The sequence below is a fragment of the Sus scrofa genome, chromosome 17, assembly GCF_000003025.6.
Source record: "Sus scrofa isolate TJ Tabasco breed Duroc chromosome 17, Sscrofa11.1, whole genome shotgun sequence".
NCBI classification, from domain to species: Eukaryota; Metazoa; Chordata; class Mammalia; order Artiodactyla; family Suidae; genus Sus; species Sus scrofa.
Window position 1 is genome coordinate 32974475 of NC_010459.5, and position 27616 is coordinate 33002090.

Genomic DNA, 27616 nt, shown 5'->3' on the forward strand with positions numbered 1-27616 from the left:
GTGCCTGCCTGCTTGCATCTCTCACAAGCGTCCTATCCTAATAAATCTATTTCTTGCCTTAAAAAAAAAAAAAGATTGTATTTCAGGGAATTGTGGTGCAGTGGGTTAAGGATCGGCATTGTCACTGCAGCGGCTCAGGTTGCTGGTATGGTGCAGATTTGATCCCTGGCTGGGGAACTTCCACATGCCTTGGGGCCCATCCTCCCAAAAAAGTAATAAGATTATAAAAAATACAAAATATACAAAATAAGATTTTTGTTCCCTAGGAACCCAAAGGGGTAAAGTCCCTACACATTCTGTCCTTCAGTTTTAAAGGTACAGCCCATGGAATTTTAAAATATCCATCTGATGATCTTTGTCTTCTGTCTGGATGGTTTATTTACATATATTTTGATTCCTGACGTATTTTGATTCCTCTTATATGCCTTCTATTTATTTTACTTTTTTTTTTTTTTTTTGCTTTCTAGGGCCACATATGGAGGTTCCCAGGCTAGGGGTCCAATCGGAGCTACAGCTGCAGGCCTACACCACAGCTACAGCAATGCAGGATCCAAACCATGTCTCCAACCTACACCACAGCTCATGGCAACGCTGGATCCTTAACCCACTGAGGGAGGCCAGGGATTGAACCCACAACCTCATAGTTCCTAGTCAGATTCGTTTCTGCTGCGGCAGACGGGAACTCCTATTGTGCTGTTTTTTTGTTTTGTTTTGTTTTGTTTCTTTGTGCCTCCCTTTTTCTTGAGGCATGATTAGCCTAAAACCACTTAATATTTAATTTTTTAGTAGCTAATGTTCTTTCTTTTTTTATTAATACTTTAATCGGAGTGTAGTTGATTTACAATGTTGTGTTAGTCTCAGGTGTATAGGAAAGCGATTCAGTTGTATGTATGTATGTATATATGCTCTTTTTCAGATGCTTTTCCATTTTAGGTTATTACAACATATTGTATACCCTATGCTATACAGGTCTTTGTTGTTTGTCTATTTTATGTACTGTAGTGTGTATTTGTTAATCCCAAACTCCTAATTTATCCACCTTCTCCCTCTTTCCCCTTTGGTAACCATATGTTTGTTTTCTTTGTGTGTCTATTTCTGTTTTGTAAATAAGGTCATTTGTATCATTTTTTTATTCCATGTGCAAGTGATATCATATGCTATTTGTCTTTGCCTGACTTCCTTCACTTAGTATGATAATCTATAGGTCCATCCATATGGCTGCAAATGGCATTAATCTCTTGTATGCCTGAGTAATATTCCATTGTAAATATATATGTGTGTGTGTGTGTGTGTGTGTGTGTGTGTGTGTGTGTGTGTGTGTGTATAACATCTTCTCTATTCATTCCTCTGTTGATGGACATTTAGGTTGTTTCCATGTCTTGGCTACTGTAAGTACAGCTGTGAACTTTGGGGTGCATCTATCTTTTTGAATGACAGGTTTCTCCAGAATGCCCAGGAGTGAGATTGCTGGATCATACGGTAACTCTATTTTTACCACATGAGGCCTTTTGAGGAACCTCCATACTGTTTTCCGTAGTGGTTTTGCCAATTTACCTCACGCCTCACAGCATAGGAGGGTTCCTTTTTCTCCACATCCTCTCCAGCATTTATCATTTGTAGCCTTTTTGATGATGGCCATTCTGACTGGTATGAGGTGATACCTCATTGTCATTTTGATTTGCATTTCTCTAATAATTAGAAATGTTGAATATTTTTTTCATGTGCCTGTTGGCCCTCCGTTTGTCTTCTTTGGAGAAATGTCTATTTAGGACTTCTGCTCATTTTTTAATGGTTTTTTTTTTTCGATATTGAGCTGTATGAACTGTTTGTATATTTTAGAAATTAATTCCTTGCCAGTCACATCATTTACAAATTTTTTCAAATATTTTCTCCCAACCTGTAAGGTTTCTTTTTAATTGTGCTTATGGTTTCTTTTGCTGTGCAAAAGCTTTTAAGCTTATTTATGTTCCATTTGTTTATTTCTGCTTTTATTTCCATTATTCTAGGCGACGAATTAAAAAAAATATTGCTGCAATTTGTGTCAAAGAGTTCTGCTTATGTTTTCCTTGAGGAGATTTGTAGTATCTGGTCTTACATTTGGGTCTTTAACCCATTTTTAGCTTATTTTTGTATATAGTGTTAGAGCTTGTTCTAATTTCATTACTTGACATATAGCTGTCTAGTTTTTCCAGTATCACTTATTGAAGAGACTTTCTTTTCTCTATTGTATATTCTTGCCTCTTTGTCGTATTTTATTCTTTTTGATGTGATGGTAAATAACTTAAGATCACTTAAAATTTTCCTTTTTTTTTTTTTTTTTTTTTTTTTGCTTTTTAGGTCACATATGGAGGTTCCCAGGCTAGGGGCCTAATCGGAGCTCCAGCTGCCAGCCTACACCACAGCAATGCGAGATCTGAGCCGTGTCTGCGACCTACACCACAGCTCATGGCAGCGCTGGATCCTTAACCCACTGAGCGAGGCCAGGGATGGAACCTGCATCCTCACAGATGCTAGTCAGATTCGTTTCTGCTGAGCCACAAAGGGAACTCCAACAGACAGTTCTTTTTAGAATTTCGTGCACGAGATTTTTCTGCCTTGAGCACTAGTTTGTTTCCTTCAAATAGATTAGAAGAATCACGCTGTTCTCTCTCCTTGCCTTGCTGCCAGGGAGGATCCAGTGCATTTGGGTGCTTGATGGCTCCCCTTAGGCTAGTTTCCAGGGAATCACCATCTTCCTGCTCACCACACTGGCCTGGGGCTCACTTACTTTTATTTTCACTGGCGTCTAGCCTTTTGTTGACACTGCCCCACCTCCTTCAGATAGAGGTGGTGGTCAGGAATGTGGGTCCCTCTGCAACCTCCTCCAAGTTAGTGGAGCTGGCAGAAGCCTATCCCATTGTGGACGCTGTGAAACAGTCTGTGATGGTGGTCACGGCTGCCTCCGCCTCCCGAAGTCTGGAGCCCAGGGAAAGCCCCTTGAGTGCAAGGTCCAGAGCTGCCTGAGGCAAGATACTGGGAGGGGCAGGTTGTTTTGTTTTGTTTTTGTCTTTTTAGGGCCACACCTGCGGCATATGGAAGTTCCCAGGCTAGGGGCTGAACCAGAGCTGCAGCTGCTGGCCTGCACCACAGCCACAGCAATGCGGGATCCAAGCTGCATCTGCGACCTATACCACAGTTCATGGCAATGCTGGATCCTTAACCCACTGAGTGAGGCCAGGGGTCGAACCTGCATCGTCATGGATACTAGTCAGGGTTGTTTCTGCTGCGCCAACATGGGAACTCCCTGGGAGGAGCAGTTAGTCGGGGGAAGACTCAGCTCTCCTAAGGGGTAGGTGAAGCCACTGTCCTGTTTTATTGGCCAGCAAGGGCCTGAGATTGCATAATCACAGTTCCCACAATCAGTGAGAAAGTTTGCGTGTGTGCGTGTGTGTGAGAGGGGAGAGGAAGAGAAGAATGGGGGTGGGCTGAGCCAGCGGGACCTGAGGATCAGCTCCAGAAGGTGCTCCAGGGGTTGCAGCCGTCAGTGGTGGGGTCTCTGAGCGCTCTTTCCAGAGCCTGGCCTCCAAGGGCGAGGCTGAGGGCGGGCTTGGCCTGAGTCTTGTCTGACGCCAGGGGGACGAGATACAGGCAGATGCTGAGAGGCAGGTGGCACCTCCCTGCTGGCAGAACTGGAGGCCCCAGGGCCCTGTGCCTTCTGGTCCGAGGTCTGGCTTCGGCTAGCCGGGAGAGGTGCGGTCCCTGGAAATGGAACAAGACAGGAATGAGGATGTGGGAGGTTTCCTTGCAGTTTCTTGGTGTGGAACTGAGCTCTCTGGACTTGCCCTGCACTGTAGGCAGATTTCAGTCCTATTTGGTGATGTGAGAATGGTAGGGTCTCCCTCAGGCATCAAGGGGCACCTTGGCCTAGCCTTGGCATAAACAGCCACATACGATATAGAAGGAGCATGATCTGCTCACTGGAGAACTATATTTTTTGTGTGTCTGTGGGTTTTTAGGGCTACACCCATGGCATATGGAGGTTCCCAGGCTAAAGGTTGAATTGGAGCTGTAGCCGCCGTCCTACACCACAGCTACAGCAACACGGGATCTGAGCCTCGTCTGTGACCTACCTCATAGCTCATCGCATCGCTGGATCCTTAATCCACTGAGTGAGGCCAAGGATTGAGCCTGTGCCCTCATGGATTCTAGTCAGATTCGTTTCCACTGAGTCACGACGGGAACTCCTGGAAAACTATGTTTTGAGTGCTGGCCTCAGGCTAGATTCTCTGAGCCTGGCTTTCTTGAGAATAAAATTGGAGCAGTAACAGCAGCCTCACAGGTGGCTACCAGGGTCAAATATGATGATAGAAAAAGTTGTGGAAAGTGTCTGAGTCAATCCCAGGACGGGGCTCCTGGCAATCAGATCCATTTCCAGCACTTTTGCTCACTTGTTTGCTTCCTTCCGCCAACTCTGAGTTGGGGACGATTACCGGCTTGTTCTTCTCCAAACCCAGTTCTTGGGACACAGATATGGACTAAGTTTCCACTGTGGATGGGTGGCCTGTGACTTAAGTCCAGGCTTTGATGGGCACTACATCCCCATGTGTCCCCTAGGCTCCTGGCCTGCACCAGCTTGATGCAGGCAGAGTCATAGGATGGGCAGAGCTGGAATTCTGCATCACCATGTAGGATGAAAGTAGCCATCAAGTGGAAACACCCAACTTGGAGGGTTGGTTGAGTGAGAAATATATTTTTACTGTGTTTGAGCCATTAGCTCTTTTAGGTCTCCTTGTTACAGCAGCTAGGATTGGTCTAGTGAATACTTCAAGAAGGAGAAGCTAAATGTGGGCAGCAATAGAGGCTACTAGAGTTCTTCAGGTGAAAATTTAACCATCTTAAAAAAAAATCAGATACTGCAATACTGATTTAATCAGCATAAAATTGAACTAGCTTTAGATCTGTAATAAAAATTCAAATTTGGAGAGGGGCACACTTGAGATCAGGGAGTTCCCATTGTGGCTCAGCGGAAATGAATCTGATTAGTATCCATGAGGATGCGGGTTTGATTCCCAGCCTCTCCCACTGGATTAGGGATCTGGTGTTGCTATGAGCTGTGGGGTAGGTGGCAGACGAGGCTCAGATCCTATGTTGCTGTGGCTGTGGCATAGACCGGCAGTTACAGCCCCAATTCAACCCCTAGCCTGGGAACTTCCATATGCCGTGCGGTGGCCAAAAAAAGAAAAAAAAAAAAAAAAAGAAAGAAAGAAAGAAGGGAAATGGCCTCGGTATTTCTCTATTTTAGAGACATCCCTCCTCCTCCCACCAGCTTGCGGTCATTGGTTTTCTGTGCCAGGAAGTCTGAAGCACTTCTCACCCATAATCCCACCTCATTTGCACCACCTCACGAGGTCACCTATGGTTCACTCCCCCCTCCCCTTTTTTTTTCCCTCCCTCTTTTTAAAGCTGTATTTGCAGCATATGTAAGTTCCCAGGCTAGGGGTCTAATCGGAGCTGCAGCTGCAGACCTACATCACAGCCACAGCAACATGGGGTCTGAGCCTCATCTGCGACCTACACCACAGCTCACGGCAATGCTGGATCCCTAATCCACTGATGGAGACCAGGGATCGAACCCTCGTCCTCATGGATACTAGTTGGGTTCGTTAACTGCTGAGCCATGACAGGAACTCCTGCGGTTCACTCTTATTTGAATTGGCCCAGCTTCATATAGTTGATGATTGTCGGAATTCTGATTTCAATCCCAGATGCATCTGATTTCACCGCATACGCTCTTTACACTTTGCCACGTGGCCTCGTAAAAGGTGATCCCCGGGAAGTAGAAGTTACCTTCTTGGGTGAGCTGGGTGGCATTTGTGGAGTTGCCTTTAGCTGTGTCCTCGGAATCTCTGGCGGTGGCTCCGCCTTTGACAGATTTGTGGCTCTTCTCAACTTCACGGAGCTGCGGAAAAAGCAAGGAGTGCTTGGTCCTGGCCAGGGAAATGGGTGTCTGAGGCTCGGAGCCCAGGATGGTAAGAGGGCAACCACCCTAAATCACTGGTCCTTGTCCTCACCGCTGACTGGAGAGGGCACCTGGGCTCAGGCTTGCACAGCATTCGAAGGAACATCTGGCCAGGGGAGGACAGGGGCTCGCCAACCCTGTATCTCAGTGTTTTCCTTACCAGGGCGGGAGGATAGTGAGAGCGAGAGACACGGAAGTATGGGTGGGAACCTGGCCTCGGGGGTGATGGGATTAGTCCCAGAAGAGGGGCGAGGAAGCGAGGAGGGCACAGTTTACGGAGGGAGGGTTGGGGTCCACCCTTTATCGCTGGAGGGGGTGGGGGCTGGGAGGATGGAGGAAGCAGTCAGGGTGTCAGCTGAGGCTGAAAGAGGCTATATGGAGGGCACCCAATAGACCACGGGGCACACGCAATATGTCATTCTGACAGCGTTGTTTCCTTTAGCGTTTCCAGTATTTTATTTTATTTTAGTCTTTTTAGGGCTGCATCCGTGTTATATGAAGGTTCCCCGGCTGGGGGTCAAATTGGAGCTATAGCCGCTGGCCTAAGCCACAGTCACATCAACGCCAGATCCGAACCAAGTCTGCAATCTACACAACAGCTCACAGCAATGCCAGATCCTTAACCCACTGAGTGAGGCCAGGGATTGAACCTGCATCTTCATGGATACCAGTCAGATTCATTTCTGCTGAGCCACGACGGGAACTCAGTATTAGTTTTAATCAGTAGGAATTTTTGTGGGTGCTGGTTTTATTCTGTGTGAACATTCACTGAATCTGTTGAGTGTCTCCTTTGCTTTAGCGACCTCTCACAATTTAAGTCATTACTGTCATGTATTCCCAAATAGCCTCGGAATATAAATGTATGTTTTTGAATCTCTCGAAGCAGCTTCCTACCATACAAGTATTTTTGGATTTGGTTTAAAAGAAAGCTGTTTAAAGACTACGGCTGGGTTCACAGAGCAAATGAACAAAAACCAACAACATAATGTCTTTTTGAAAGAAAACTCCCAACAGACTCACCGCTTGGATTTTTTTCCTCAGCTGGGCGTTAGCTCGGGAAAGGCTTTTGGAAACTGAGTTCAGGTAATAGATGGCCAGGCTGCAAGAGAAAAGTGTGCTCCTGAGGTACTGTGATCTTGGAAAATGACAAGAGCTAGATACCTTACCCGAGCAATCATGGTGGGCTTCCTGGAAAACCTGACCAGCTTTTGCCTCTGGGCAGGGTGGAGGCATGTCTTCACATCCAAATTCCCCACATAACATTGACAATGTCTTGGATATCCCTAGTCTTTTTTTTTTTTTTTTTAAGGACCACACCCGCGGCATATGGAGGTTCCCAGGCTAGGGGTCCAATTGGAGCTCCAGCTGCCAGCCTATGCCACAGCCACAGCAATGCCAGATCTGAGCCACATCTGCGACCTACATCACAGCTCACGGCAATGCTGGAGCCTTAACCCACTGAGCGAGGCCAGGGATGGAACCTGTGTCCTCATGGATGCTAGTGGGGCTCGTTAGCCGCTGAACCATGACGGGAACTCCCACATCTCACTGGTTTTTAATGAAACCTTATGAGGTAGCAAGGATAACTCCATCTATACAGGTTGGTATCCTAGAATTCAGAGAGGTCAGGTAATTTGCCTAAGGCCACCCTGTTTATATGCGTACTTGTCAGAGTTCACATTTAACGCCAAAGCATTTTCCACAATCTTCAAGTGCTGAGAGAGGAGAGAGAGGTGCTAACTGACCTGCTCCAAGTTTGTCTAGAAAGACCGGGAAGGTGCTCAGCCCAAGGTGCGCCGATGGGAGTGTCTGTCCTGGGCTGTGGTTCTCAGAATTCAGCCCCCACCAGCTGATTGGGTGGCTGGGTGTCCTTTGAGGCTGCAGCCTGGGCTCCCCTTTCTCAGGACCAAGGATTTGGGGCTATGAGCTGGCTGGACCACCTGAGATTGAGGGGCAGCAAATGCCAGGAGGCCCCCAGGATTGGGCGCTCTGACAGCCTGTCCTAATCTTTCACCTGCCTCTCTGCCTTTCAAGCCTGAGCTGCTCCAGCTTGGAGCTTCTGACCCCTCCCCTCAGGGTGGGGCCACCCTGCACCCCTGCTGCAGAGTCTGCAAGCTCTCTTTGTGGGCAGAGGGGGAGGGTACCTGTCATCTACGGCCGCGTGTGGGTCAGGGCTGTCCTGGGAGCCTCCCGAGGCAAAGGCTCAGAGGACTGTGGGTGAAGAGGCCAGAGGGGGGGACAGGAGTGAGGGGACAACTCTGCTGACGAGGCACCCCCCCACCCCCTGCCAGGTCTCGCCCTCTTTCCTAATGCTCGGCTTGTTATTAGGGAGGAGCAGGAGATCCCGGGGGACAAAATGCTCCTGGGGGGAGCGGTGTTCCTCCAGAGCCCATTTCCAAGGTTGGCATTTCCCTGTGCTGCATCTGGGTTCTGGAATTTCCTCAGGTGGTGGTGGCTGTCCTGTCAGCCCTCCCTCAGGCCAGGGCTGGAAGCAGAGGATGTTGGAAGTTGAGGATGTAAGGGAACTACACCTGTTTTGGAGAGCAAATCAGTGCTGTGTACAAAGACTGAAGAAACACATACCCATGACATGGCAATTCCACTTCCAGGTGTCTATCTTAGAGAAACCAACTTATATAAGGAGCACATTTGCAAAAGCAAAAAGTGGAAACCACCCATCTCTATGTAGAGAAATGGGTGAATTGTGGTTTATTCATCCAGTTAATAAGAGAAGTTTCACCTACTGAGGTTTGAGGGAGTTGTTCTGGCTTACACAGGAGTTAGTGTGCATTTTATGCTAACTAAAACAGCCCGTTTGTGGCCTCCCAAACAAACATTGTACATCTGCTTCAATTATTAAAGGGCACATTGACCTGGGAATTCCCACTGTGGCTCAGTGGGTTATCAAATGGACTAGTATCCATGAGAACGCAGGTTCAATCCCTGGCCTTGCTCAGCGGGTTAAGGATCTGGCACTGCCATGAGCTGTGGTGTAGGTCGCAGATGTGGCTTGGATCCCACGTTGCTGTGGCTGTGGGGTAGGCCGGCAGCCGCAGCTATGATTCACACCTGGGACCTATCATATGCCGCAGGCGTGGCCCTAAAAGGCAAACAACAACAACAAAACCCCCAAACACACAAAAACCAAAAGCCAAATGATTGAATGGTACTTACTGAAAAAGGACTAAAGCTAATCCTAACAGTGGTTACCTTTGGAGAGGGAGGGAGAGATTGGGTGGGGCATGACGTGTGACATTTTATTGCTTTTAAAAAAGCGGTATTGCTAAATGTTAACATCTGTTTAATCTTGTGATTGTGTACGAGGTTGTACATTTCTGTATGTTAGAAATATTTCATAGTTAAAGAAAAAAAAAAAAAAAAGCATAGGGAGTTCCTATTGTGGCTCAGCGGAAACAAACCCGACTTTTATCCATGAGGATGCAGGTTCCATCCCCGGCTTCGCTCAGTGGTTTAAAGATCCCGCATTGCTGTGGCTGTGGTGTAGGCCGGCAGCTGTAGCTCTGATTTGACCCCTAGCCTGGGAACCTCCATATGCTGCAGGTGTGGCCCTAAAAAGCAAAAAAAAAAAAAAAAAAAAAAAAAAAAAGCACAAAAAATGGTAAAGAGAAAAACTAGTATTTCCACAAGTACATTTTTGATGACAGTAATTCAAGTTCAGGACTCGCGCCTCCTGCCTTCTCTGTTTTTCCTTCCCTCACTTTCCTTGAGCCTTCATTGTGTGCCTCCTCTGCTCCAGGCGTGGGGCGAGTGTTGGGGATACAGAGATCAGCTAAGGCGCCCGCTGACAAACACACCAAAAGCTCTAGAGCACGGGGTGCTCTGAGGAGAAGTCCCAGGGGCCACGCCAGGGACAGGCTGCATCACGCCTCAGCTTTCTCAGGGACCCCGGCCCAGGATGCTTTGCGTTTCGGAGGATGCTGCCGACACTGCCATCAACATTGGATCCCGTGGGCCCTTCCTTCAGCGGGCTCCCCAAGAGACTTGGACTTGCCTGCTGGTGCCTGGAGAAGCTTCCCCTCCACCCCACAGCAATCATTCTGCCTTTGAACTTGGCAGGCCCACACTGCTGGGAATTAACCCCTGCGTTTCCCCTTCCACCCCTCCCAGCAGCACTCAACCGGGGACTAATGAGAGCTGGTCTACAAGTGTCCTAGCTCCCTCAGCCTCGAGTAGGGTGACTCCGAGGCACCCTGTTTCCCATAATTCCCAGCAGGATTAAAGTCATTTCAGGAGACGGAGTTCCCCTGGTGGCTCAGTGGTTAACGAACTAGTATTTGTGAGGATGCGGGTTCTATCCCTGGCCTCACCTAGTAGGTTAAAGGATCTGGTGGTGCCGTGAGCTGTGGTGTAGATCGTAGACACAACTCAGATCCTGCGTTGCTGTGGCTGTGGTGTAGACTACAGCTCCGACTGGACCCCTCGTTTGGGAACCTCCATATGCTGTAGGTATGGCCCTAAAAAGACAGTAAATAAATAAATAAAATAAAATAAAAAGTCATCCGAGGAGAAAGAAAGCACCTTCCTGGCCCTTCTCTGTCTCACTTCCCCACCCCCTCCACCCCCGACCCTCAGTAAACTACTTGCATTTGAACCTTTGTCTGAGGATCTGTGTCTAAGAAATCCGGAAGGAGAGGACAAGGAAGAAGGACCTGCAAGGAGTCTCAAGGGCAAGTGAAGGTTTTGTGAGGCAGAGCCATGGCCCTTGGCTAACTTACAACATCAGCAGGATGGCTGGGATGATCAGGCCTGGATTGGCGAGGAAAGCAAAGATCTTGCCCAGGAAGGTGGGGAAATCGTTTTCCACTGTCTCTTGGATGACGTCATACATTCGGTTTTTCCCACTGGAAAGAGGAGAGCATGTGTTACAGCAGCTGCGAAGGCCAGACGGCTTCAACAACTGTGTCCACACCCCCGAGAGTCCAGGCTGCCCCTTCCCACTGCATTCCCAGAAGAACCAGAGCTCTTCTCCAAGGAGCTGCCAGTGGAAAATACCCCAAGAGCAGCTGCCCTGTGCCTGGGGTTTATGGCTGCCTTGGTGCCCTGGGCCCCCATTTCACGGACCACAGACAATTTTCTTACATTTTTTTTTGCCTTGCCCACAGCATGCAGAAGTTCCAGGGCCAGGGATCTAAGCCATGCCACAGCGGTGACCTGAGCCACAGCAGTGACAAGGCCAAATCCTTAACCACTAGGCCACCAGGCAATTCCCTACTTATTTATTTTCTGATTGTATTCATACCCTCACTCTCCCTGCTAGGGCTGCATTGTCCAATGTGGCTATTAAAATTAAACTAAATTAAAATTTCCATTTCTTTGTCACACATTTCAAGTGCTCAATCGTCATGTGACTGACTAGTAGTTACTATATTTGAGGAGCTGATGTGGATTTTTTTCCCCTCATACAGAAAGTTCTAGGAGTTCCCGTCGTGGCTCAGTGGAAATGAATCTGACTAGCATCCATGAGGACACAGGTTTGACCTCTGGCCTTGCTCAATGGGTTAAGGATCCAGTGTTGCTGTGAGCTGTGGTGTAGGTTGCAGATATGGCTTGGATATGGCGTTGCTGTGGCTGTGGTGTAGGCTGGTGGCTACAGCTCCGATTAAACCCCTAGCCTGGGAACTTTCATATGCTGTGGGTGTGGCCCTAAAAAAAAAAAAAAAGACAAAAGAGAAAGACAAACCATAGGATATCACTTATATGTGGAATATAAAATATGGCACAGATGAATTTATCTGCAGAACAGATATAAGACTGACAGACATACAGAACAGACTTGTGGTTGACAAGGGGGAGGGGAGGAGAAGTGGGAGGGACCAGGAGTTCGGGGTTGGTAGATGCAAACCACTCTATTTAGAATGAATAGGCAATGAGGCCTTGCTGTACAGCACAGGGGATTGTGTCCAGTCTCTTGGGATAGAACATAATGAAGGATTATATGAGAAAAAGAATGTATATATATATATATGTATATATATATATACATATATATATGTATGACTGGCTCAATTTGCTGCACAGCAAAAATTGGCACAACATTGTAAATCAACCATACTTTAATAACAAGAAAGAAAAGAAAAAAAAATGTTGCATCTAGAAGCTTTACTTTTCTCTTGCACAAAGTGTCAATCAGGGGTTGGCAAACAATGGCTCGTGAACCAAATTCAGCTTGCATTTTTTATAAGGCTGTGGGCCAAGAATGATTTTTACATTTTTAAACGGTTGGAAAAATAACAAAAGAAGAAGAAGATTTTGCGACGCATAAAAATTTCAGTATGAGGAATTCCCGTCATGGCTCAGCGGTAGCAAATCTGACTAGGATCCTTGAGGATGTGGGTTTGATCCCCGGCCTCGCTCAGTGGGTAATGGATCTGGCATTGCAATGAGCAGTGGTGTAGGTCATAGATGTGGCTGGAGTAGGCCGGCAGCTGCAGCTTCTATTCGACCCCTAGCCTGGGAACTTCCATAAGCCATGGGTGAGGCCCTAAAAAAAAAAAAAAAAAAAAGCAGTATAAAATTCAAACTTCAGTGTCTATAAATAAGTTATTGGAACACAGCCATGCTCATTTATTTCCATATTATCTGGGGTTGTTTTGTGCTATAATAGCAGAGCTGAGCAGCTGTGTTAGAGACCACCTGTGGCCATCTCAGTGCTTAGCACTGCTGCACACACCGCACACTACAAATTGCAGTGATGGGAGTTCCTGCCATGGCTCAGCGGTTAACAAATCTGACTAGCATCCATGAGGACACAGGTTCGATCCCTGAACTCTCTCAGTGGGTTCAGGATCTGGCGTTGCTGTGAACTGTGGTGTACGTGGCAGACACAGCTTGGATCCTTCGTTGCTGTGGCTGTGGTGTAGGCCAGCAGCTACAGCTCCAATTTGACCCCTAGCCTGGGAACCTCCATATGGTGTGGGTTTGGTCCTAAAAAGCCAAAAAAAAAAAAAAAAATTGCAGTGACAAAATTATAATGTGACATTCCAAGTGCCATGCAAATTACAATATTATAACATTTAATATACTATTTTTTATTATCAGTGCAATTTCATTATGTAAAAACAAGAAAACTGGACATCAAGTGTTACGCCTTTAAGTCACAGTAGAGTGTGGATCATTTTGTCACTGAATTATGATGTATTAGACGATGATGAATGCATTTTCAGTGCTTATGATGTAACACATTTCCCCCTTGGTGGCTTAAAACAATGCACATTTATTCTCTTACACTTCTGGAGGCCACAAAGTTTGAAATGGTTTCACTGGGCTGAAACCAAGGTGTTGGCAGGGCTGCTCTCCCGTCAGAGGGAGGCTCTAGGGAAGAATCTGTTTCCTTTCCTTTTTTCAGCTTCTAGAGCTTCACATCTTGCATCCTGAGGCTCATGGACCCTTCCTCCATCTTCAGAGCTGGCAGCATAGACTCTTCAAATGTCTCTTTACTTTCATGCTCACATCACTTATTGCTCTTCTACAACCAGATCTCCTAATAGGGACACAGGATTGGAGTTCCTGTCCTGGCGCAGTGGTTAACGAATCTGACTAGGAACCATGAGGTTACAGGTTCGATCCCTAGCCTTGCTCAGTGGGTTAAGGATCCGGGGTTGCCGTGAGCTGTGGTGTAGGTCGCAGATATGGCTTGGATCCTGCGTTGCTGTGGCTCTGGCGTAGGCCGGCGGCTACAGCTCCGATTAGACCCCTAGCCTGGGAACCTCCACGTGCCGTGGGAGTGGCCCAAGAAATGGCAAAAAGACAAAAAAAAAAAAATTAGGGACACAGGATTTAGGGCCCATCTAGGTAAGTCAGACAATCTCCCCAATCTCAATGTCCTTAATCACATAAGCAAAGGCTGGTTGTCGTTGTTGTTGTTGTTGTTCTTGTTTTGTTGATTTTTTAGGGCCACACCTGCGGCATATGGAAGTTTCCAGGCTAGGGGTCGAGTCAGACCTGCAGCTGCCAGCCTACACTACAGCTCACAGCAATGCCGGATCCTTAACCCACTGAGCAAGGCCAGGGATGGAACCTGTGTTGTCATGGTTGCTAGTCAGGTTTGTTACCGCTGAGCCAACTACAATGGGAACTCCCAGAGGCTGTTTTGATAAATAAAGTAACATTCACAGGCTCCAGGGATTAGGAGCCATTCTTCAGCCCACCACAGTCTGCTCTTTGGCCTCCAAAGATTCATACTCATTCTGCCTGCAAAACTGCACGCATTCACCCTCATTGCTGCATGCCCTAAGGTCTCAGCCCATTACAGCATCAGTTCAGAGTCCAAAAATCTCATCTAAATATCATCAACTCAAAGTTCCAAATCTCATCATCTAAATCGGGTGCAGATGAGTCTCCAGCTATGATCTGTTTGGGGGCAAAGTTCCTTTCTATCTGAGAAGCTGTGAAACTAGAAAGCGAGTTATTTGACTTCCCAAATACACTGGTGGGTCAGCCATAGGATAATAGTTCTGGATATTCCAATTCCAGAAGAGAGAAATGGAAGGAAGAAAGGAATCACTAGTGCCCAGCAATTTTGAAATCCAATCAACCAAATTTCGTTAGATTTCAAAGGCCTGAGAATAATCTTCTGTGCTCTTTTTTTGTTTGTTTGTTTGTTTTGTTTTGTTTTGTCTTTTTCAGGGCCGCACCTGCGGCATATGGAGGTTCCCAGGCTAGGGGTTGAATCGGAACTGTACCCACCAGCCACAGCCACAGCCACAGCAACACCAGATCCTTAACCCACTGAGAGAAGCCAGGGCTTGAACCTAGGTCCTCATGAATGCTAGGCAGATTCGCTTCTGCTGAGCCATGACGGGAACTCCCAGTCTTCTGCCCTCTTGGCTCCATCTTCTGTGCGTGGAGCTCTGCCCTCCAGGCCCAAGACTCTGGCTTTGGTGTCCTCCTTCCTTTTTCTTAAAGGGTAGCATGTGTTTCAGCTGAGGAGGTTTTATCAGCCCATAGAATATTTGAAGTCTGGCATCTTTCTTTCATTTTGTCTCTTCTCTGCCTCTTCCAAGCCACGCTCTGTTTCTGCTCATATAACATTCTCAAATAGCTGTTGGGTCTTCCATGTATGTCGTGGGAATTAAGTGCATTACACAAGAGGGTCCTACACAGACCCTTCCTGGATAATTACACTCTGTTTCTGGCTTCTGCTGAGATGGTTGAGAGGATTCGAGTTACATGCTTAAAAGAATCCTCTGTGTGAAAGAATTTTCTGATCTTTTCATCTTTCAGAAACACTAGCAAAAGGTTGTCCAGCCTCCCCCTTGGCTTTCCTGACAGTGAATCTGTTTTTAGTGTCTTTTGCAATCTGGACAGGCTGAGAGTTTCCAAAATCATCAAGTCCTGGTTCCTTTTTTGCTCATCAGTTCTTTCCTCAATTATCTCTTTCTTCTCACATTTTAGTAAAAACAGCAAGAAGAAACCAGGCTACACGCTCAATATTTTGCTTAGAAATACCCTCAGCTAAATATCCAGGTTTATCATTTACAAATTCAGCTTTCCATAAACTTAAGGACATAGCTTGTTTTCTTTCTTTTTTCCTTCCTTCCTTTTCTTTCTTTCTTTTCTTTCCCCTTCCTTCCTTCCTTCCTTCCTTCCTTCCTTCCTTCCTTCCTTCCTTCCTTCTTTTCTCTCTCTCTCTCTTTTTAGAGCCAATCCCAGGCTAGGGGTCTATATGACAGCCCCAGCAACTTGGCATCCAAGCCAGATCTTCGACCTACACCACAGCTCACAGCAACGCTGGATCTCTAATCCACTGATTGAGGCCAGGAATCAAATCCGAATCCTCATGGATACTAGTCAGGTTTGTTACTGCTGAACCACAATGGGAACGCCTGTTCAGCTAAGTTTTCTGTCTCTATTTAACAAGGATCCCCTTTCCCCTAGTTTCCAACATCATGCTCCTCATTTACCAGTGAAGTAATTAAACTGTAGGAGCTGAAGATATTTATTCAGAGAAAATAAACTTAAGACTTGTAGAATTTCTAGCAAGAGAAGCTGCTTGAAGTGTTGAGGCACTGACAGCAGCGTCCTATTCAAAAACAAGGCATATTGGAGTGCCTGTCGTGGCTCAGTGGTTAAGGAATCCGACTAGGAACCATGGGGTTGCAGGTTCGATCCCTGGCCTTGTTCAGTGGGTTGAGGATCCGGCGTTGCCGTGAGCTGCGGTGTAGGTTGCAGACGTGGCTCAGATCCCACGTTGCTGTGGCTGTGGTGTAGGCCAGTGGCTATAACTCCGATTAGACCCCTAGCCTGGGAACCTCCATATGCCGTGGGTGTGGCCCTAGAAAAAGACAAAAAACAAAAAACAAAAAACCCAAAAAACAAAAACAAGGCACATGGTTTCAAGTGGTTTCCCTTGGCTCTTGAGGAGTCAATAGATGTTACTGACCTGCTCAGTTGTTTATTTGAGAAGTTAATGCCAAGTCTGAAGTGACTGAAGACCAACTCCTATGAATATTCTATCTAGGATGTAAATGGGTGACATTTTCTCAAAGAAAGTGAAAAAACACCAATTTAGTCCGATTGAATGGAATGGAATTCATTACAACTGAAATCAAGTGGAATCTGCAGTGGTATGCTGATGATGGTCAAAATATTTGTAGAGCAGAAGGTACAGCTGATCAAATTAACACAGCCTGTGAGAGTTTCAGTCTGTGTAGACTGGTTATTCACTGTCTTATTCCTCAGTAAGTACTTTGCAGAAAATATTTGAATCTATCGCATACAATGGAGTCAACAGTGTCAACCTCATTTGCTCTCCTGACTTAATCATTTTCCTCTCTGTACAATTTTAGCAGAAACAGAAACTGAATAGCCTGACTCGCCCTACAGCACAGCAGTTCAATGCTCAGCAGTAGCAAAGCCTGTGACAATTTCCCCTCTGGTGGTAGATGTGTCGCCATGTCTGGTACAGGAATGGACCCAGGCAGCGAAGGTGGCAACCTGGGCAGGACACGTGGTCTCTGGTGCTAGGGAGTGGGAACCTTGAGCCTCTATTATGTGAAATATGGCCCCCTCCCCACAAAAGAGTTCCATTCTTCTCATTGGCAGACCTGCATTACAAAACATTATACTCTATTATTACCACATTTTGGATTTTTCCAGTAAAGCTTTGTGAGCATTTGTTTTTTTCTTGTTATGTAAATACCTATGTAATATTCTTGATTTTACCCCTTGATTCACAAAGCCTAAAATATTTACTATCAGTCTCTAAAAGAAAAGTTAAGAGTTCCCATTGTGACTCAGTGGGTTAAGAACCCAACACAGTCTCCGTGAGGATGCAGGTTTGATTCCTGACCTTGCTCCGTGGGTTAAGGATCCAGCGTTGCTGCAAGCCGCAGCATCGGTCGCAGATGTGGCTCAGATCCAGTGTTGCTATGGTTGTGGCTGTGGCGGGCAGTTGCAGCTCCGATTTGACCCCTAGCTTGGGAACTTCCATATGCTGTGGGTGTAGCCGTATAAAGAAAAAAAAGTCAGTTGATCCCTGATGTAGATGATGCTTCCCACATCACAGCATTGTCCCAAGTACCAGCTACCCTGAACTGGGGCAGGGCTCAAGCTTAACAAACGCTTATATATGCCTCACTATGGATCAGCCCATTCCTCTAAGCACCTTACAGATGATATACCTACAAGGTAGGCACTGCCATTATTTCCATTACCGAGGCAATGAATCTGAGTGTAGGGAGCTAAGCAACTTGCTCAAGATGACCCAGCTGGCAAATGACAGAGCCAGCTCTAGAGTCTATGCTCTAAATCAAGGTGGTGGCAGTTTTTCTCAGAAAAGATTTCAAGCTTTGTGAGCCAGATGGTCTCTGTTGGAACTACTCAAAAATGCTGCTATTGTAGCGAGAAAGCAGCCACAGATTATATGCAAGCAAATGAGTGAGGCTGTGTACCAATAAAGCTTTACTTACAAAAAACAGGTGGGGGTCTGGATTTGGGCCACAGGCTGTAGTTTACCAACCCTTCCTTTTAACTATACGCTGTGCAACGCGGCCCATCTCATTCGTTTCTGCTGCTCACCTGCATCTGGTCCAAACCCTAAGTCCTTCCCTGTGAAAGTGAACACCAGAAACCAAGTGTTTTCTCCTGGACACTGGGTATAAAGCAGGGAGAAAGGAAGAAAAAAAATCACACCTGCATGGAACTTACGGTCTGGTGGGGCGACGGACAACAAAGATAAAAGCAAAATGAATGGCATGCTAGATTTTTTTTTTTTTTTGTCTTTTGTCTTTTCAGGGCCACACCCTCGGCATATGGAGGTTCCCAGGCTAGGGGTCTAATCGGAGCTATAGCCGCTGGGCTACGCCACGGCCACAGTAATGCGGGATCCGAGCCGAGTCTTCGACCTACACCACAGCTCACGGCAACGCCGGATCCTTAACCCATTGAGTGAGACCAGGGATCGAACCTGAAACCCCATGGCTCCCAGTTGGATTGTTTCCACTATGCCACAATGGGAACTCCTTTTTTTTTTTTTAAATCTTATGGCCACACTGTGGCATATGGAAGTTACCGGGCCAGGGATTGAACCTGAGCTCCACCTCAGCTGCAGCAATGCCAAATCTCCTAACCTACTGTGCCAAGCTGGGAATCGAAACCATGCTTCCACGGCAACCTGCACCACTGCAGTCAGATTCTTAACCCATTGCACCACAATGGGAACTCCCATGCCAGATGTTGATAAAGTGAAGTTAAAAAAACAGAAATAATGATAAGACGTGTGTGTGTGTGTGTACGTGTGTGTGTGTGTGTGTGTGTGTGTGTGTGATTTTAGTTACCATCTCCAGGGAAAGCCTCACTGAGAAGGCGACCTGTGAGTGAACTCTAAAGCAAGCAGGAGGACAGCTGTGAAACTGAGGGACGAATGTCCCAGCTGTTGGCGGATTTTGCTCAGAAGAGTGACAGGAAGGGGGTGGCAGCCATGTTCCTCCTGAGCTCCACTCTCGGGTCCTTTCCTTTGCTGTCTGGGTGTCAGGGCCTCTCAGGGGAGCAGAGGAAGCAACGGTGGGGTGGCGGGGGGGGGGCAGGCCCACTCGCTGGCCTCCCAGGACAGGTCTGGGCAAAGGGACACTGGCATTTGCACCCAGAGCCCAGCCCTCCAAACCTTGCTCAGGAAGAAGCCAAAAGAGGCTTCTGCCACTTCTGCCATGTGGCTGTCCCTCAGCCTGGCGCCCAGCACAGTCTTCCACTCTGGATCCAGACCCTGTTTCCTTCCATCTGGACCCCCTTTCAGCCTCACCACACTCTGCAATGAGCTCTCCTGCTAACGACACCTCTGAGCTCCCTCGGCCCTGGCTGTGGGCACCAACCACAGGGCTTTATCAAGGTCAATCCGTTGTAAACTGGGATACCAGGCTGGCATTCCCCAAAGGGTGCGGATCCCTGTAGGCGGGGCAGGGACTGGAGTCAGGCGGGTGAGGGCCAGGGGTGCCCAGTTTAAGGGGGTCCAGCCCTGGGGGTTGTACAGGTGCCTGGTGGGCACCTCACCCTCCTGCAGAAAGAGTCTGTGGTCAGTAGGGATGGAGGTGCACGTGTCTTACTGCACGGCCCTCAGAGCCTTGAATAAAGGAACGCGCATCGTGTGTTTCTAAGTGAGGAGGTGGCAGAGCAAAGGGGCAGCATGAAGCACAGAATCCCTTTTTGGGCAGAAGGGAAAGGGCTTTGTTTGCCTTTGGAAAGTGAGCAGCAGGTGCCCGCAATCTCTCCATCCACCTCCTCATGCAGTTTATCTCTATTTAATGTCTGGTCTCTGAAACAAGTCTGGCTAAGACCTTGAGCCCTCCGTGCTCCACGGGGCGTGGGGACCCAGTCAAGAGTCTCCGTAGCTGCTTCCCATTTGAATGGCACTTGTAAATGTGAGGTCATTTCATTTCAGAGCATCCCCTCTCACTCCTCCTATGGCAAATTAATCCAAGGCTGTGGATGACCCATATATTAAAAGGTTAGGAGTTCCCACTGTGGCTCAGTGGATTGAGAACCTGACCTAGTGTCTGCGAGGCTGCAGGTTTGATCCTTGGCCTCGCTCAGTGGGTTAAGGATCCGGTGTTGCCTCAAGCTGCGACGCTGGTCGCAGATGCAGCTCGGATCTGGCGCTGCAGTGAGCTGTGGCTAGGCCAGCAGCTGCACCTCCTATTCAACCCCTAGCCTGGGAACATCCATATGCTGCAAGTGCCTTGGTAAAAAGAAAAACAAAAAATTAGGTTCGAGCTGTGCTGTCTAACGTGGCAGCTGTTAGCTATGGGTAGTTGTTTAAATTAAAATGAATGAAAAGGAAATGAAATTCAATTTCTTGGTCCCCCTTTCAAGGGCTCTACAGCCTCGTGTAGCTGTGGCTACCATCTTGGACGGCACAGCCATAGAATATTTCCATCCTGCAGAAAACTCTATTGAACAGCCTTAATGATTTGCCCAAAGCTCCCAGCCTTTTGCAGGCTGACGCCAGACCTGAGCCTGAGATCTCTGAGCAGATGCCCCGGGGGAGGAGCTGCTCCCCTGCGCCCGAGACTGTGCACCTGAAGGGTCCGCAGTCAAAGGAGGGCGGGAGGGACATGATGGTGTAGGCCACCGGTAGGAGGCTGAGGAAGAGCACCAGCAGCAGGAGGCCCATGTAGAAGTTGTTGGATCGGGAGGCTTTGAACACGCGTTCGTGGGGGACGTTGCTGCTCATCACCGCCCAGCACTGGAAGTACATGGAGGTCAGCAGGCGCAGCACGTTGATGCCCACCAGTCCTGGGGCATAGAAGGAGCCCATCCTGGAAGGGCGGAGACCGTGCATCTGGTTGGCCCCAAGGCAGGGGGAGGGGCGGGGGAGGATGGGGGGAGGAAATGGGACTGAGGGGCTAGGGGCCCCCCGGCCTTGCTGCCTTCTCTGTAGGTCCCAGGGGAAGGGGCCTCCGTGGAGCCAAGACATTTATCACCACTCCACTGCTCAGGACAGGGAGCCACTGGCTCAGATGCTGGCTTGGGTTCTGGCCAGGATTTTACCCCTGTCCCACCTACCACCAGGCGTGGAGCAAATCTGATGGCCTCCCAACTGTTTCTATGGTCTCCATAAAAGAGCACTGCTGCTTAAAAAGCATTTGAAGACCTACAGTCTTTTTTTTTTTGCCATTTTAGGGCTGCACCTGTGGCATATGGAGGTTCCCAGGCTGGGGGTCCAATCGGAGCTGTTGCTGCCAGCCTACACCACAGCCACAGCAACGCGGGATCTGAGCCGTGTCTGCAACCTACACCACAGTTCATGGCAATGCCAGATTCTCAACCTACTGAGTAAGGCTAGGGATTGAACCCGCATCCTCATGGATACTAGTTGGGTTCATTAACCGCTGAGCCACTATGGGAACTCCTGACGTTCTTAAATTAAAAGAATTGGACGTTGACTTGTAATGAGCCCTTGAAAGCCTTTGGCAGAGGTCACACAGCCTCCTCTAACTCCCTTCTCAGAGGGAAGCTCCTTAGTTCATTTATCTCTGCCCCCCTCCCACCTCGCCTTCCCCTTTTCTCTCTCTCTCCTTCTAGCTTTCCTTCCCTCCTCCCTCTCTCTCTTTCTCTCTCTTCTTTCCTTCCTGCCTGACTTCTTTCTTTTTTCCTTCCTTCCTCTCTCCTCCTCCTGTTTGCCCCCCGCCCTCCCGTTTCTACGTCCTCTACGTCCATGGTAGCAAATGGTGGGTCCTGGTTCTCATCTGGTCCTGGCTTCTATTCTCATGTGAAAGAAGGACACTCAGGGAGGCCAGAGGATCTAGCCAGCCTCTTCCCAGCTGGTTGAGAGGCAAAGCCTGGGATCCCAGCTTTTGAACTCCCCAAATGAGCTGAGCCCCAGAGAAGATGGATAACTCACCAGATCATTCCTTGGTTGAAGATCAAACCAAGCACATTGCCACTAATATCAAACTCAGCATATGAGGGCTAGAGGAAGAGAGAGAGAGAGAGAAAGTGTGTTAGAAGGTGTCAGCCAGACCCCACTCCCAGCCAACTGGCCAAGCCGCTCCATGGCAGAGAGCCTAGCTGGTGACCAGAGAGGAATCTCGGATTCAGGGTTCTAGTTCTTTACTATGTTTTCAACTTTCAAAGAAGTTTTGAAGTTCTCAAACTTGAAACTCTTTTCAAAGTCTTCTTCAGTTAAAAAAGTGAGAAATATGGAGTTCCCGTCATGGTTCAGTGGAAATGAATCTGACTAAGAACCACGAGGTTGGAGGTTTGATCCCTGGCCTCGCTCAGTGGGTTAAGGATCTGGCATTGCCGTGAGCTGTGGTGTAGGTCGCAGACACGGCTCAGATCCTGCACTGCTGTGGCTGTGGTGTAGACTGGCAGCTGTAGCTCTGATTTGACCCCTAGCCTGGGAAACTCCATACATCGTGGGTATGGCCCTAAAAAGCAAAAAAAAAAAAAAAAAAAAAAAAAAAAAAGAAATAAAGAAATGTACCTTAAAATGAGAACCAGGAGGAAATTTAATTAATACCAAAATGCAAATACTTAAATCAGTCAAATGAAAAGAAAACTTTAAAAACAAACAAAATTTGTGTGAAATTGTGGTTGGTGCCTAAAAGAAAAAATAAGACAGAAACCTGTAGCGGAACCCTTGTTTGGTCTAGGTGCTCAGGGCTGGGATAACAACACAGGTAAAAAAGATATGGAGCTCAGGTAAGGGGTAGGGCCCCACCCCAACACCAGCGACGACTAGGTGGGCGAATGAGGTGACTCGAAAGAGGGCAGATGAGGCCAGAGATTCTGCCAGATGATACTTGGCCACCAAGGAGAGGAAATGACACCCATTTAAAATGGGCACTTTACCACCAGGAACAGAGAGCCCCATTGCTCCTGGAAAGGCAAAGTGTCAGTCTGCACGGGTGCTCCGTGACCTCTGTGTGGATGGCGAAAGAGGTGGACAGACAGATGGATGGACTCACGCATGAGCGTTATCACCGAGGTGTGGCGGGGGTGAGGGAAAGGAGGAGAGACGTTAGGTATGGACATGGTTTCATACGAAATTAGTGACAGCGGGCATATCAATGGTTTCCCATTAAAAAAAAAATCCCTGGTGCCTGTTGTCTGAAAGACTGGTGGAGAGGTTGGTTGTTCCATTTCACTGGTTGATTTTTAAGAAGACGACTCATTAAAGAATAGCAAATGATTAAAAAAAAATAAATAAAATGAGCACTTTAAAAATAAAATAAAATAAAATGGGCACTTTATTTTCTTTTGTCTTTTTAGGGCTGCACCCGAAGCATATGGAGGTTCCCAGGCTAGGGGTGGAATCAGAACTGTAGCTGCCGGCCTACGCCACAGCCACAGCAACTCGGGATCCAAGCCACGTCTGCGACCTACACCACACCACATGGCAACGCCAAATCCTACACCACTGAGCGAGGTCAGGGATCAAACCTGTGTCCTCGTCCAGTCAGATTTGTTTCCACTGAGCCACAATGGGAACACCCTAAAATGAGCACTTTATTAGGCAGATGGGCAAGAGGAATTTCCTTGGTGGAGGGAATGAGTCAAAGAGTTTTTCAAAGCAGAATCCAGAAGATGGGCCAATGGGTATCAGGTTCCTGGTGTGTTCCAGGACTTCCTGAAACGGTCACGTCCATACCTCCCCTCTCCCACTCCAGGACTTCACTGGAGTCTTGAAAGTTAAGAGCTCTCATTTCTCTGTAGCTTGCACAGTGTGGACTTCAAAGAAGAGTGTTTTTTTTTCCCTTCCCTAACGAGAGCTGGTACTTGTTTGGCATTTCTCTACCTACCATCCGCTCACCTTTCCCAAGGTCAAATGCCTCCATTTCCCAGAGAAGAAGGTCACGTTGTTAATTACATTGGGAAAAACGTAGATAGCAAATGGGACACTTAAAGGAAATACAAATTAAATACTTTGCTACGTCACAGGATAGAGACTGACATTAAGCATCTACGGAAATGCACAGGAGGCATCCTGCTGTATCAGCGAGGATGGGTGCAATGCCTTTCTGCAGAAGGTCCCTGAAACAGTGACCTACAAATCCCGCCTCCAGGTCCCAGCACCAGCAGTAGTTCATGAACCGGACGAAGCAAGCCCGCAGGAAGTCCCCCAGCAGGATGGTGATGTATGTCACCAGCATGTCGGACACTGTCAGCCTCATGAACTCCTGCAAAGAGGAACACAGAGACATGGGGTGGTCAGGGCTCGACCGTGCCCACTTCTCTCGGCTGACAGCTGCCACGCCAGCTCTCCCCCACCCTTCTCTCTGACCCTCTGATGGGTGATGGCAGAATGTCGGGGCAGATAAAAGACCCCAGGCTTTGAAAAATGCTTACTCTAGGTCCCAGTTCTGCAAGTTACGAATTGTGTTGCTCTGGTGTAGTCTCTGAACCTCATGAAGTTGAGACTATGACTTGCAGGTTTAGTGGGAAGCTTAGTGATTATGGATGCAAATTGCCTGGCAGGTGGCGACACTCAGGATTTGGAAGTTAGAAGCACTACCACACAGATAGAGGTTCTGAAGCCTCCCTTCCTGCTCCCCCACCTGCTCTCAGTGCCAGCTGCCCCAGCTAAGACTGAATCTGACCACTGTCCCCTGGGACAGCAGCTGGCTTTCTTTACTCCTTGATAATTGGATTTTTTTTTTTTTTTGGTTGGTAGAGAAAATAATGTAGTTTTTTTTTTTTTTTTCCCACAGAGGCACACAGAAGAAGAGCCAAAGACAAAGGAACAAAGTTTTCTCTGCTTTGTAGTCTATATATAATTTATTAATTTGGGGGGAACATTGAAAAGCCTATCAAACATCATCATAACCTTTAAGACATCTAAACTTGAATTCTTAGGGGGCACGGGGTCTGCTCTATTTTTTGTATCCTCTACGATGATGAATAAATGTTTGCTGGATGAATGGCTGATGCGTTTTCAGGGTTATTCCTCAATAAGAAATCAGACGGGGAGGGATGGACTGGGGGTTTGGGAGTGGCATATGCACACTGTGGCATAGGGAGTGACTGGTCAAGGGGACCTGCCATACAGCACAGGGCACTCTACCCAATGCTCTGTGATAGCCTACATGGGAAAAAAAAAACCCTGAAAAAGAATGGATGTGTGTCCATGTATAACTGAATCATTTTGTTGTACAGCAGAAATCATCACGACATTGTGAATCGACGATACTTCAATAAAACTTTAAAATATGACAAAAATAAGGAGTTCCCATCGTGGCTCAGTGGTTAACAAACCTGACTAGTATCCATGAGGACGAAGATTTGATTCCTGACCTTGCTCAGTGGGTTAAGGACTCGGCGTTGCCATGAGCTGTGGTATAGGTTGCAGACGTGGCTCAGATCCTGCGTTGCTGTGGCTGTGGGGTGGGCTGGCAGCTGTAGCTCTGATTAGACCCCTAGCCTGGGAACCTCCATATGCCGCAGGTGCAGCCCTAAAAAAAGACAAAAGACTATGCATATATATGAAAAAATACTATATATATATATGAAAAAAATAATACTGCAATGAAAAAAAAGAATTCAGAATAATGCTCTTAAGTAAAAGACAAACCAACTGGTATCAGGTCTCTGCTTCTGTGCAAGATAATGCTCTGGGACTTGGGGTGGAGGTGGTGGTGGATACAGGTGAGCAGGATATAATGCTTCAAACCCATCATTATCAACAAGCTCAGAAAGAAACAATGCCCAAACAGTGATGGGCATTCAGGGAGGAGGGCAAGGGAAATGCCTTCTAAGGATGTGAAGCAGGAAGAGAGAAGTTCTATAGCAGAATATTCCAAAGGAATCATGTCGGTAAGGAGCTCTCTTCTATCTTCCAAAGAGGGAGGGTTTTATTGACTTTCTCTGTTACACACTGTGATGGGTTTAGAAATGTGAGTTGCTTTGCATGTTAAAGATGAAGAGGATTTGAAGAGGATGGGGGGAGTTCCCTGGTGGCTCAGCTGGTTAGGGATCCGGTGTTGTCACTGCAGTGGTGTGGGTTCGATCTCTGGCCTGTGAACTTCCACATGCTGTGGGTGAGGCCAATAAATAAAGAAAATTACCCCCCCCCAAAAAACCCAACCCTTAAAACCCTGAAGAGAATGGGGGAATCTGGACTGGAGGAGATAAGAAACAGTCTGAGTCCTCCATGAAGGAAGTGGGGAGAGAAAGCCCCCAGGACCCCGTGGGAAGGAGATCCTGCAGCAGGAAAATACCTGCTGGTGGACTTGTAGGCAGCGTTTGGTGGAGTGTGTGATACCATCCTTTTCTCCACCGGACTTTATCATCCTCCGTTCAAAATGCTGTGTCTCATGCTCTATGGAAGTGGAGTCTTCAGGGGACTGGTGAAGAGGTAATAAATTCTCCATCGCAGTGCGGTGGCAGATGAATAGAAACTCCATGCAGGAGTTCCCACTGTGGCGCAGTGGGTTAAGAATTTGACTGCTGCGGCTTGTGTTGCTACAGTGGCGTTATGTTCGATCTCCAGTCCAGGTGCTCGTGGGTTAAAGGATCTGGCATTGACACCCCCGGGGCTCCGATTCAATCCCTGGCCTGGATTCCATATGTGGCCACAAAATTAAAAAAAAAAAAAAAAAGAAAAGAAAAGAAAGAATGAAACCTCAGGCAAAGGGACGGAGTGGAGGAAGAGAAGGCGGCTGATCCCTGTGGTACCTGTGAATACTTCAGATTTCTGCCCAGGAAGGCAAAGAACATTAGCCTTTGAAATCCGCACCGTGTAGACTATGGGAACAGTGGTGAATGCGGATAAGGATCATTGCGAATTTGGTAATGGTAGTTGTGAATTTTTGATGTTCGGATGAAAACCTTTAATTCTCTTTACAGAAAAATGCACGGATGCATATACACGCAAAATCCTCGATCCAATTTTTAGGATCCTGTATTTATGATTTCCAGGTAGTGAAATCTGCAGTGAAACTCTAAATAAACCCAAGCAGTATTAGGTTGCCATATGGAATATTTGTTTATTTATTTACTATTTATTTATTATGTCTTCTCAGGGGTGCAACTGCAGCATCTGGAAGTTCCCAGGCTAGGGGTTGAATTGGAGCTGCAGCCGCCGGCCTATGTCCTGGCAGCGTGGGATCTGAGCCTCGTCTGTCATCTATACCACAGCTCATGGCAATGCTGGATCCTTAACCCGTTGAGCAAGGCCAGCGATCCAATCTGCGGCCTCATGGGTACTAGTCGGGTTTGTTATGCTGAGCCATGGTGGGAACCCCCAACATAGGGAGTATTCACCGAAATATGTGGGACACTGAAGAAAAATGGTCACGTGAAACGGTGGAACTTTCCTAAGAAAGGCTGGCTTCTCATTTTGGTGACTTAAAAATGGAAGTATTCAGGAAGGAATAACAAAGAACTGAGAACAGGGATCCCCTTGTTGGGAGAGCAGGATTACTCACAATGCCCACAGCTGTCTCCCAGCAAGAACCCCGGGGCACATCTGCCGGGTGCAGAGGTGGCCGGGGGACACTCTCGTTCCAACCCGAGGAGTTGTAGTAGTGAAACAGAGTCCAGTGGGTGATGTTCTTTATTGTCTCTTCATTGGAAAGCTAGAACAGAAGATGGAAACTGGGGTTGGGAGGAGCCAGCGAGGGTCCCACAGTTTCCATAGGAACACCAACTAAAGCCAACACA

General features: G+C 47.5%; 1 protein-coding gene across 1 annotated transcript in view; it reads right to left on the minus strand.

The window, feature by feature from the left end:
• Positions 3416-27616, minus strand: part of TMC2 (transmembrane channel like 2) — a 70093-nt gene continuing 45892 nt past the window's right edge. The window contains exons 12-19 of the mRNA XM_021077687.1: positions 27382-27531; positions 24007-24135; positions 21855-21922; positions 20530-20769; positions 10735-10860; positions 7019-7097; positions 5827-5938; positions 3416-3738 (exon numbers count right to left, since the gene is read on the minus strand). Coding sequence (XP_020933346.1) covers positions 3521-3738; positions 5827-5938; positions 7019-7097; positions 10735-10860; positions 20530-20769; positions 21855-21922; positions 24007-24135; positions 27382-27531 — 1122 coding nt within the window. The 3' untranslated portion in view covers positions 3416-3520. The remainder of the gene's footprint in view (positions 3739-5826; positions 5939-7018; positions 7098-10734; positions 10861-20529; positions 20770-21854; positions 21923-24006; positions 24136-27381; positions 27532-27616) is intronic.